The following is a 12553-nucleotide window of genomic DNA, read 5'->3' as shown; positions in this document are numbered from 1 at the left end:
TGGTTTATTGTCACCTTACTTATAATGTTACGTTATGGGGTAATTCCACAAAATCAGACACAGTGTTTATTAAACAGAAGAGAATTATTAGACTTATCTTCAATATTCCTTTTGGGCATACTTGTAAGCAAGTTTTCATTAATAACAATATCTTACCGTTGCCTTCCATATATATCTTGAAATCCATATTGTATATTAAGCATAATTTACATTCATTCAAGAGAAATTCTGATTTACATGCATACTCAACTAGGAATGCCAATCAGTTTGTTACTGTTGGTCACAAACTATCCAAATTTGAGAAGTCCACAGATTATGTGGGGGTCAGGCTATATAATCATCTTCCAAATGAAGTTAGATCTTTGCATCCGGTGAAATTCAAAAGAATTGTGAAAAGTATACTATGTAAACATGCATTCTACAGTGTAGAAGAATACTTAGCAACTAGATTGCTGTTATGAGTTCTGTCTAATATTAATAATTTTCATATTTATCAATGTACATTATGTTAAATCTAAAATTTAAGTGTATGTATAGGTATTTGATTATGTGTCTGTGACTATATTGTGTTGTATATCTGACGTGTATATCCATCTTTATGATGGCAGCTGTAAAGCTATACCAATAAAGTATTCTATTCTATTCTATAGGGAAGCCTTATGAAACTATACCTTATTTTTTGGGAACAATTAAAAAAATGTTAAAATGTAGCTTTTATCAACTTACAAACTATTAATTTAATTTTTTTTTCAAATCTTTTACCATTTCGCTGTAATCTTCCGTCCCGTTAGTGGTGACTCACCCTGGATCTAGTTGTCTAAAGTCGACTTTACATTACATGATTTATCATGTGATTTGTCATATGATTTGGTCATGGAGTGAAATTTACATGTTTACACTGTGTGATTTGTCATATGATTTTGCATTGTTAATACGGCTCGTTTTGTCATAAGCATTGTCATGCGGCTCGTCATGGGAAAAATCATATGACAAATCACATGATAAATCATGTAGTGTAAAGTCAACTTAAGGATTTTACGATTGATGGAATCTTTGCCTGAAGCTGTATTTTTTCCTTTATATAGAGCCTCGTCGTATTCATCTTCTGTGATGTCCTGAAGAGCATTCAGATTACGACTATCTTCATAAAAACTTCCAAACCAACTATCCACCTCCTCTAAGGTATCTCTATCAAAATTGTCATCCTCATCAAATTTGTAGGTTTCTTCAAAGTATCTAGCAAAAGCACTACATTTTTCTTCATCTGTACTATATGTCTGGCCATCATATATCAGTTCTATAGCCACAGATTTTCTTAACATTCTGTTTTTTTGTTCATTCGCTTTAGTTGGATAATAAAAAAGTTAGGCACTTTAACAACTACCCCTGTTTTTCGTCAATACAGGGTGTTTTTCAATAAGTACGGCAAGCTGTAAGGGGTAATTCTGCATGATAAAATAATGACAGTTTGCTTTATAAACTTATGCCCGCAAATTCTTCGTTTCTGAGATAGGGGGTGTTGAAATTGTTCTTACAAACTGACGATTTATTTATTGCCCTAAAACGGTTTGTGATATGCAAATGAAATTTGGTAGATTTTAAGAGCTAGTTATTGCGCATTTTTTGGCATACAATTGAGAATTTTATATTCAATATTGGCGTGCATACGGGATATATCTAAAATATTTATATAGGGTAAATATAGGGTATTCCATTAGAAAAAATATAACTTTGATACGCCGCCATTTATTAGGACACCCTGTATATTTCAAAATAATTTTAAAATGTAGCTTTTATCAACTTACAAACTATTAATTTAATTTTTTTTTCAAATCTTTTACCCTGCTAGTCTGCTGAAGGGTTAATATTTAGTAATCAAAATTTATTTAGTAGTTTTAACTATATATAAAATAACAATACTTTTTTTGCATCAGATGAAGCGTTTGAAGACACTGAGGAAGATGGTAAGAGTAAAAAGAGTAATGAGGGATCCAAGAAGGTTACTGATGGACATGATTCTCCAATTTTACTTAGTTTAGAGGAAGATGAGGTATGTTGTTTAATAATAGTACAGATATTAACATTTTATTTCACTTCAGTTCAACTAAGTCATATAAAAAACTTAAATAAAATTAAGTATCATTCAGAGAATTTAGGTTGCAATGAAAATATATGTAGGATTTAAAATCGTCGTATCCTAACAACAACGTTGGATCTGTAAAATGTTAACTTTACAGGAGGGCCATTTGAAGTTTCCAATTTGCATACAATATAAAAATCATTTAATGGTCCTTCCCAAAGAACTACAAATTTGGACATAACTGTTTAATAAGATACTTTAAATCATTGCCAATATTTTTTTTCTAATTACAATAAGTTTTCTGAAAATTCACTTCCGACGTTGTTGAAAAAACCGTGTACAAGCATTAGTGTCGGATGTGACAAATCCTACATTGTTGCATGGAACATAATTAGAATATATTGTCGTATGCGGCACATGCGACTTTGTTGCACTAACATTTAATTTAAATAATATGTCGTATGTAACTTTTAATCAAATTACTACATACTAATGTCGCATTGAGTTTCAATCTCTGTTAAACGATTTCAGGTAGTCGTGTCATAATGTAATCTCAAAATAAAATGGACATAAAAAAATTATTACAACTTTTGGTATTTTTAATTTTACATAAAAATTAGAAACATAAGATTTTAAATTTTTTTTCAAAACAATAAACATTTTATTAGTAAAGTACCTACATAAAAAATGGTAAAAAAAGTAAAAAATATCATTTTTAATAAAAAAAAACTAAAACTACATTGCACAAAGACATGTAAATACTAAATTCTAATAGCACACAAGTTAGCATTTATTATGAACTGTCATTATCAGACATATTATTATTATTCCGGTGCTTAAGATTTTTGTAAAAATTGTGGTATCGCTGTGGAATAATTCCAGTGGCACATAACTGGTTTAGGTCCTTAAATTTGTCCAAAGAAATAGGTCTAAATCCATCATAACAATCTTCTAATGCTACTTCTCTGGTGTGAGCATTTCGAGTGCTTCCCCTAGTCACTACAATTGTTTTGTAGGCACTATCCAACTCATATTTATAGTCAAAACGATCAGTGTAGTTGGGAAGAACGCGAAGTTCGCGAATTTTACACCAACTGACTTTTTCTTTGTTAATGTTTGTGGTCCAATTTTTTTTTACCCAGCAATGCTTTATAATTCTTAAAATTGTTGCTGGCCATCTTACAATATATGGATCTCCGGAAGTTTTTGCCCACCTTATCATAGTGTGCCATTCAGTTGGTGTAAAAATATCTTTAGAGTGACCTGCTTTCTCTATGACCGAATGTACACTATCCCCTTCATTTTGCGTATGGCCTTTCTCTAAAAATCTATGAAAAATTGATACTTTCAATTGTTTAGCTGCATAGAGATAACTGGAGAAAACAATCCGGTTTTTATTCTGCCCTCCACAATTATCAGACCAGAATCGAAATTCCTTAACCCCAAGTTCGGTATTTTGTTTCATGAAATCAAATAAACAACTCGCAACCTCATTAGCGCCTCTGCCGGCAATACCCTCGTGCCACATATAGCAAATAGCGGATTTGGTGGCAAGGTTGTAAACGGTAAAATTAAAATTAGAAAGCTTTCTATTATAGTAAAAAATACTAACTTTTCCGTGCGGAGAAGGTAGCACTTTCTGAAAATCAAAAGTGGCAGCTAGAATACTTCCGGAAGAATTCAAGGCTTCACTTTTGTCTTTATGTTTAAGATCTCGAGCTATTTGTTCTGTTGATGTTCAAGATATTTTTTTTGTTCTTCAGAAGTAGGATTTGTTGTGTTTTTAAAAATATGACACTGATCACAACAATCTTTTTTAGGGCAATGAAATGACAAATTAAAATTAGAACTTACTATGTCACGGTATTGTCGTAAGGTTTCACATTTTGGTCCATGTAACGATGAGTCATACCATTCCAAATAAAAATTAAACATCCTGGCCATACTTAAACATTCCTCTAGGTAAAGCTTAGTTGAATTTTTCTCACGTAATGAGCTTACGCAAATGAGTTTACGTGATCACAGGCGCTCCTTATCATACTTTCATTGATCATCTTTTTGTGAATATAGAGACCTCTCAGGTCCTTTTCTACAATACCACAACCGTCATATTTTTGCCACGCCGTTTTAACAATACGCTCACTTGTCGCAAGAGTATTTAGGAACATTATTTTGCAGACGTTAATAGACTGATAAGCGGTGAGAGAATTAGAGTTATTTTGTTCTTCGTTTAGTTTCTTAGGTAAAAAATACTTAAAGGTATATTCTCTTCTATGACGAATAATATCTGTTGTAACTCGTCTTTTGGTTTCTTTGGTAGTATATTTCAACACAAATTCCCACTGCTTGTGGCAATCTCCTATGTTCCAAAATTTCTTAAAAATGTTTGAACGCTATTTAAGCGTAAACTTTTGAAAACACTTCAAACGACATGAGCATGGATTTTTTATTACTTTTTCTTCAATTATTTTCCCCCTCTGATTAATAAACTCATTTCCAAGATTTTTCTTACACTTTCGTTGAATCTTTCCCCACTGATCCTTGTGAATAAGTCTCTTCTTTCCTGTATCCTTTTTCAATGCTGACTTAAGCTTACGACTACTTATACTAGATGACGTGGCTAAACACGTCGTGGCTAACGTGGTTAAGGTTGGCGAATTTACGCTTAAAACTGATGATGGCGTTGACAATCCTTCGGAAGATACAGTAACACGATACGATGCACTATCTATGATATCGATTTCTTGACAAAGACAGAATGAGCCATCACAAAACTGATCACAGGGCTCTGGTGACGGACATGGTGTCATACATTCATCATCAGAATAAAGACTGATCGTTGCTTTAACTAGTGCAGGGAACTTATTGTTTACTCCAATGGTATGTTTTTTTTTTTCAACAATTTGATGTGTAAATTCTGATGGCAACGGTTCACCGGTATCTGTAACGTAAAAAAATGTGCTTCTAAAATTTTAAACAACCAATCTATCGGTAGCAAAATAACACAAATAAACTTAGTTAACCTTACCCTCTTCGTCATTTGCTTTCAGCAGTGGTGGCAATAGCTGTTCTTGTAATATAGTTGACTCAGAATCGTTATCTTCTGAAAGTATGGTACAAACTTTAATTGGTGCAGGGGTCTCATTGTTCACTATGTTACTAATTTCTTTGTCAAATCCTTGATTTGCAAGTTCTAAGGGATTAGGTGTACCAGTATCTGTAATAACAATTGCTTTCAGCAGTGGTGGCAATAGCTGTTCTTGTAATATAGTTGACTCAGAATCGTTATGTTCTGGAAGTATGGTACAAACTTCAATTGGTGCAGGGGTCTCATTGTTCACTATGTTACTAATTTCTTTGTCAAAGCCTTGATTTGCAAGTTCTAAGGGATTAGGTGTACCAGTATCTGTAATAACAATTGCTTTCAGCAGTGGTGGCAATAGCTGTTCTTGTAATATAGTTGACTCAGAATCGTTATGTTCTGGAAGTATGGTACAAACTTCAATTGGTGCAGGGGTCTCATTGTTCACTATGTTACTAATTTCTTTGTCAAATCCTTGATTTGCAAGTTCTAAGGGATTAGGTGTACCAGTATCTGTAATAACAATTGCTTTCAGCAGTGGTGGCAATAGCTGTTCTTGTAATATAGTTGACTCAGAATCGTTATGTTCTGGAAGTATGGTACAAACTTCAATTGGTGCAGGGGTCTCATTGTTCACTATGTTACTAATTTCTTTGTCAAAGCCTTGATTTGCAAGTTCTAAGGGATTAGGTGTACCAGTATCTGTAATAACAGATGTGGGTTTATCTAAGACTTTAAAAATTAACAAATAACAAGCTGCAACATTTACAAATTACTTTTTACACGTTCAACAATGTAGCATGTTTTTTAAGCATTTAACAATGTTGGATTTACCACATACAACAAAGTATCAAAATTAAAGTGCTTTCAATAAAGTCGGATGTGTCAGTTACGACAATAAGCATATTTTGTTTTTCAATTAAATTAGTAGTATCTGTCACATAATACTTTTACTTAAAAATAACTAAGCAATAATACATAAAATCCTTTATAAAAGGTATATTTATTAAAATCCCTATACAGGGCTACATCAAAGACAGAACTAGTTTTCAATCGGTTGACCGATCATCATCAGTGCAATCTTAGAATCTACATGCAAGCCACCAAAGTAAAAATAACAGGGTAAAAACCCTTTACAATTGATCCGTCATCGGAACATATGACTAAGATGTGAATTATAACATGGATGATTAAGATATCCAATGTTTTTCGCCCGAGGTATCAATGAGCTCTATCTGACAAGTTCACATCATGACTGTATGGAAGCAAGTCCATACAGACTATAGATATAGAGTGATATAGAGTTCGAGTTTGGCAAGCGAGGCGAGAGGTCGTGTGGCAGGTGTATTGGCGATAAGGTAATTTCGAATTCGAAACCTATCACAATAAAAACACCGGTTTTTTAAAAGACCTATCGTTATCGATAATCGTTAAACTTAAAAAGCGTTCTTGTGCGAAATAAAAATAAACTTGTAAGTGTATAATAATAATATTTATATTAGTGCTGAGGTTAACATTTAATTTAAAATGGCCAGTGGCGGAACAGGAACAATCCGAAAGGAAACCTATAGAAAGAATGAAGAACTATCTGATAGTGGCGACGAAGAATCTAAGAAGAAAAAATATAAAGAAGATAAATTATATTTTGAAAAGAGTAACCTGACGAGACGAACACCGAATAAAAGCAACGACACAAATGAAGAGATGATAAAAATGATGCGGGAAGTTATGTGGAAAAATGATGAAATGATGGCAGAAATAAGAACCATACGGAAAGACCAAAAAGAAACGATGGAATATATTAAGGAGCTGAAAGAAAAAAACGAAAAATTGGAAGAAGGTTTAAAAATGGCAAACAATAGAATAGAACAATTGGAAAAAGATAGACGGAGAAATAATATAGTATTAAAAGGCCTAACACTAGATGCTACCGACGGAAAGCCTGTAAAGGAGTCAGTAGAACACTTCATAGGAAGAAATCTGAAATTAGAGGTCAGACTGAGAGGAGCGGTGAAGATCGGCGACCAAATCTTTGTAGCAGAAATGGAAAACCTAACGGATAAGATGAGTGTACTAAAAAACAAAGGAAAACTGAAAAATCTACAGGGACAAAAGGTGTATATAGAATCAGATTTAACAAGAAAGGAAAGGGAAATACAAGCAAAAATTAGGAAAATGGCAAAAGAAGAAAAAGACAAAGGTAATACTACGAAGATAGGATATATGAAACTGGAGATTAATGGAAAGGAGTGGAAATGGGACCATAATAAAGAGAAACTTATACTAACTCACAGAAATATCGGGGAAGGGACTTCAAAAAACTAAAAGAAAATAATGAGACCGGACCCACAACAATGACAACCAAGGCAATGAATGGGAAAAGCGATAGGGAAAAAGATGATGCAAAGGTAAACAAGGATGAAAATAGGAAAAAGGGGAAAGCTAGATTGCAGAAAAAAGGAGAGATAAAAATGGGAACATGGAATGTGAGAAGCATCAATGGAAAAGAGGAAGAACTGGTAGAAGATATGATAAGACAAAAAATAGAAATACTAGGAATAACAGAAACGAAGATGAAAGGAAAAGGTCTTAAGAAAATACACAAAGGATATTGGTTACTTTGGGTAGGAGCGGATACAAAAGAGAGAGCAAAAGAAGGAGTCGGGATAATAATTGCACCGAATAGACTACAACACGTTATAGAAGAAACATATGTTAACCAGAGAATATTATCGGTGAAAATTAAACTGATGGACGAAGAAATATGGACAATAATAACAGCCTACGGAGTAAATGAAGATGCAAGAAAGGAAGAGAAAGATAAATTTTTCGAGGAGCTCCAAATGCAAATTGATAATGGGGAAGAAAACATAATTGTAATGGGAGATCTAAACGGTAGAGTCGGAAACAACAACAGCGGAATAGAGGAGTGCATGGGAAAAGAAGGAGAAGAAATGCTAAACAGAAATGGTGAAAGAATAATAGAAATATGTATGGAGAATAAACTAGTTATAACAAATACAAAATTTAAACATAAAGAAGTACACAAATACACGAGAGTACAAGACAGCAGAAACGAAAAATCAATCATAGATTACTTTTTGGTAAGCAGCAACAAATGGAAAAGAGTACAGGATACGAAAGTGAAAAGAGGCTCGGAGATTGGCAGTGACCACCATCTAGTAATAATGAGAATGAGAACAACAGAGGAAAAAGAAGAAAAGAGAAGAAAGGTAGTAAATGAAAAAATAAAAAGTTACAAATTAAAAGAGGAAATATATAAGAAGAAATTCCAAGAAAAATTAGATAATACTTTGAAAGGTAGGGCAAAAAATACAAATATAGAAAAAAAATGGGAATATCTAAAAACCAGCATAATCAAAGCAGCTGAGGAAACTTGCGGGAAAGCAAAAATAGCAAACACTAACATGAGGAGAACAGAATGGTGGACGGAAGAAATACGAGAGAAAATAAAGAACAAAAAAGACAAATGGAAAAGATACCTAAGCACAAAACACCCGGAAGATTACGAAGCATATAAAGAAAAAAGGAAAGAGGTTAAAATAGCGGTGAAAGCAGGAAAGGAAAGGTCATGGGAGATATTTGGACAAAAAATGACAAAAAATTATAGGGAAAACCAAAAACTCTTCTACGGCGCATTAAAACAACTCAGACAAAAGAAAGAGCACACGATGCCGAATATAAAAGACAAGAATGGAAACGTACTAACAGAAGAAAAACAAATAATGGAAAGATGGAGAGAACATTTCAAAGAGCTAACTCATGTAGACAAGGACAACATAGGGGAGATACAAGAAAGGAATGAAGAACAACAAGTGGAATCCATAACAAGAGAGGAATTAGAGAAAGCAATAGAAAGAGTAAAACTGGGCAAAGCACCAGGCAAGGATCATATCACCCCGGAAATGATAAAATTCATGGGGACAGAGGGAATGGATAGCATGAAAGAACTAATGAATGATATCATAAATAGAGCAGAATTACCAAAGGACTGGAAGAAAGACATTATATTACCAATACACAAAAAGGGAGACAAGAGAAACTGTAATAATTACCGAGGTATCACCATATCAAGTATCCCTGGGAAGGTATTAGCAAGAATACTAGAGACAAGAATAAAAACACAAATAGAAACAACTATGGAAGACACACAGTGTGGATTCAGGAAGGACAGAAGCACGCAAGACCTAATATTCACATTAAGACAAGTAAGTGAGAAGGTAATCAAGAAAAATAGAGAGATACATATGTGCTTCATTGACCTGGAAAAGGCGTTTGACAGAATCCGAAGAAAGGACGTTTGGAAGACACTAACAGAAAGGGGAGTCGACAGACACATAATAGAAGTAATAAAGGATATGTACAAAAATAATACAAATACAGTAAGAACCAATAACGAGGAATCCAGAGAATTTTCTACAAGTCAAGGCGTCAAACAGGGATGCGTGCTGAGTCCACTGCTATTCTCAGTGGTACTGGATGAAGCGATAAAGAAAGCCAAGAGAAGAATGAGAAAACTAACATTAGGATACTGGCAAATGAAACAGACTCAACTATCGGAGCTACTATTTGCAGACGACATGGTATTGATAGCAGAAAACAGAGAAGACTTACAGAACAATCTTGAAATCCTAGAAGAAGAACTATCAAACATAAATATGAAAATTAATACAGAGAAAACAAAAACAATGATAATTTCAAATACGAGGAAGACACACGCAATAGAATTAGACGGGAAACAACTAGAGCAAGTGGAATATTTTAAATACCTAGGAGTAATAATCGAATCAAATGGTAAACAAGACATGGAAATAAACGAGAGAATGGGACGAACAGGAAGCTTATTTAACACTATGAAAACAACATTTTTTGGGAAAAAAGGGATACCGGAAAAAGTAAAAACGGCAGTCGTTAAATCAGTAGTTAGACCAACAATCATGTATAGCAGCGAGACATGGACATTGACGGGGAGACAAAAATCCAGAGTCAATGCTATGGAAATGAGGTTCCTGAGGAAAATAGCAAACAGAAAAAGGACAGACAAAATACGAAACGAAACAATTAGACAAAACCTAAAACTAGAACCAATCAATGAAAAAATAGTAGAAGGACAACTTAGATGGTTCGGGCACGTGTGTAGAATGTCGAACGAGAGGCTAACAAAACGAGTGTTCGAAACGAGAGTGCAGGGGAAAAACAAAAGAGGGAGACCAAGAGTTATGTGGGTAGATGAAATCAGGAAAGAAGTCGAGAAGAAGGGATTGACATTGGAAAGTGCAAGAAACCTAGCGCAAGATCGGAAAGCATGGAGACTACAATGCCAAACTCAACTCCACCAGCCTTACACCTAAAGGTAGAAAGGCTTAGGACTAAGTAAGTAAGATACCTTTTATAAAGGATTTTATGTTTTTGTAATGGTATACAGCCAACTACAGGAAATTTTTCCTCGTGGATAAGCAATAATAAACATCTTACGTTTAAAAACATTGTTAAAATTCACGAGGCATTGCATAAATATCTTTTCTGTTCAACATGGTCGGATGTGGCAAATCCGACGTTGTTGTTTACATTACTGTAATACTTTTGTTTTATTTTAAAAACAGTTTTAAATTATATTACATTAAAAATAACAACACTTTATTTGCTTAAAATAATGTATAATTATATAAAAAAGTCATTAACAAACCTTGATTGTCTGCTACTTTGTCCAAATTACTTGCCATCTTTTCATGTATGGCACTGTTTAAAGCCAGCTCCAATAGATATTTTCCTCTTTTTGGCCCCATTTTTAAAGAAAATGTTCAATATGTATAAGTACTTATTCTTTTGGTTGATTCGTTTGGCTTTTTTATAGAAAAACTAACTAAACTCACTCATACACTAACCACGTGCTCACGTCCGCTTAACAATGTCGCTACTGGTATATACAACACCACCCACGAGGAAGATAATGCGCGCGCTTCCAGCCACAACGTAGCGTGTAGACAACCGACATTATTGAACCAAGAGTAATAGCAGATATCACGTTGTTGAGGAAAAAAAACGAAAACTGTTGGGATTTTCACAAATTTGCTTTTGACATTTTAATTAATGACACTTTCTAAGCGTTTTAAATAAAAAAAAAAAAACCAAAAATTGCTTTTTTCCAGTTCCGACATTGTTGTTAGGATGCGACGAAATTATGTTACAATTTCCTAAAATGTAATTATGGAACATTGTCAATAAGATAAGTACTAATCCAAGCTTATACATCCTTATCCATTTTTCCTATATAAAAAAAATTTGTAGCGATACAAAATTGCCCATAATTTTAGTGTTTGTTAAGATGTCTAAATAGTTCTATAAGCTTCTTAGTCATCCACAAAAAATGAGGCACAAAATATTAATTAGGTAATATTAAGGAAAAACATTGGAAGGCAGTGGGTTGAAGCAACAGGTTCACATACATTTCTTAAATTAAAAACAGAGGGAACAGAAGAAGAAAGGGTATAAGGATAATTAAGGGCATCAAAGCACTGACTAAAATATTGTGCCCCAAAACTATCATTAGACCCACAGTGTGTTATTGAGATGTGAGGCATGGGTGATGACATGACAGAAAATACAAAAAGAAGACCAGAACTTTTTGGATGAAAAACTCGAAGGACGATCTTTAAACTTCCAAAAGTTGCAATGAAATATCATCTCAGATTTCGCTAGACTATACATACTTGGATGGGGCTTGTCATGTAGTTGATAGATGGTGTTAGATTTCTAAGAGTTTAAGATGAAATGCAGATGAGAGCAAAATGGTAATAGATTCTCATAATTTGCTGAATGTATGAACCTTGAGAGTGCCTCTGATCTCATATATTGAAAGCAGAAATTACAGTAGGCGAAGATTCACCATTGGAAGATGTTATACAGGGTGTTTCAAAAAGGTATGTCATAAATTAAATCATGCATTCCGGGGACAAAAATAAATTGATTGAATCCAACTTACCTTAGTACAAAAGTGTACACAAAAAAGTTACAGCCCTTTGAAGTTACAAAATGAAAATTGATTTTTTTCAATATATCGAAAACTATTGGAGACTTTTTATTGAAGATGGACATGTATGATTCTTATGGCAGGAACATCTTAAAACAAAATTATAGTGAAATTTGTCCACCCCATAAAAGTTTTATGAGGGTTTTGTTCCCTCAGACCCCCCCAAACTTTTGTGTACGTTCCAATTAATTCATTATTGTGGTACCATTAGTTAAACAACGTTTTTAAAACGTTTTTGCCTCTTAGTGTTTTTTCCATAAGCCAATTTTTATCGAAATGCGTCTTCTTTTTTAATATGTTTACATAAAAATTCTATGGGAGTTTTGTTCCTTTAAACCCC

The 12553-nt window shown here is 33.6% G+C and overlaps 1 protein-coding gene across 1 annotated transcript in view; it reads left to right on the top strand.

Moving 5' to 3' along the window:
* Nucleotides 1–12553, top strand: part of LOC126878465 (SAFB-like transcription modulator) — a 56276-nt gene that overhangs the window by 13801 nt on the left and 29922 nt on the right. The window contains exon 3 of the mRNA XM_050641205.1: nt 1935–2050. Coding sequence (XP_050497162.1) covers nt 1935–2050 — 116 coding nt within the window. The remainder of the gene's footprint in view (nt 1–1934; nt 2051–12553) is intronic.

Source organism: Diabrotica virgifera, chromosome 10, assembly GCF_917563875.1.
Source record: "Diabrotica virgifera virgifera chromosome 10, PGI_DIABVI_V3a".
NCBI classification, from domain to species: domain Eukaryota; kingdom Metazoa; phylum Arthropoda; class Insecta; order Coleoptera; family Chrysomelidae; genus Diabrotica; species Diabrotica virgifera.
The sequence above is the reverse complement of the archived record's forward strand: the minus strand, read 5'-3'. Positions and strand labels throughout refer to the sequence as shown.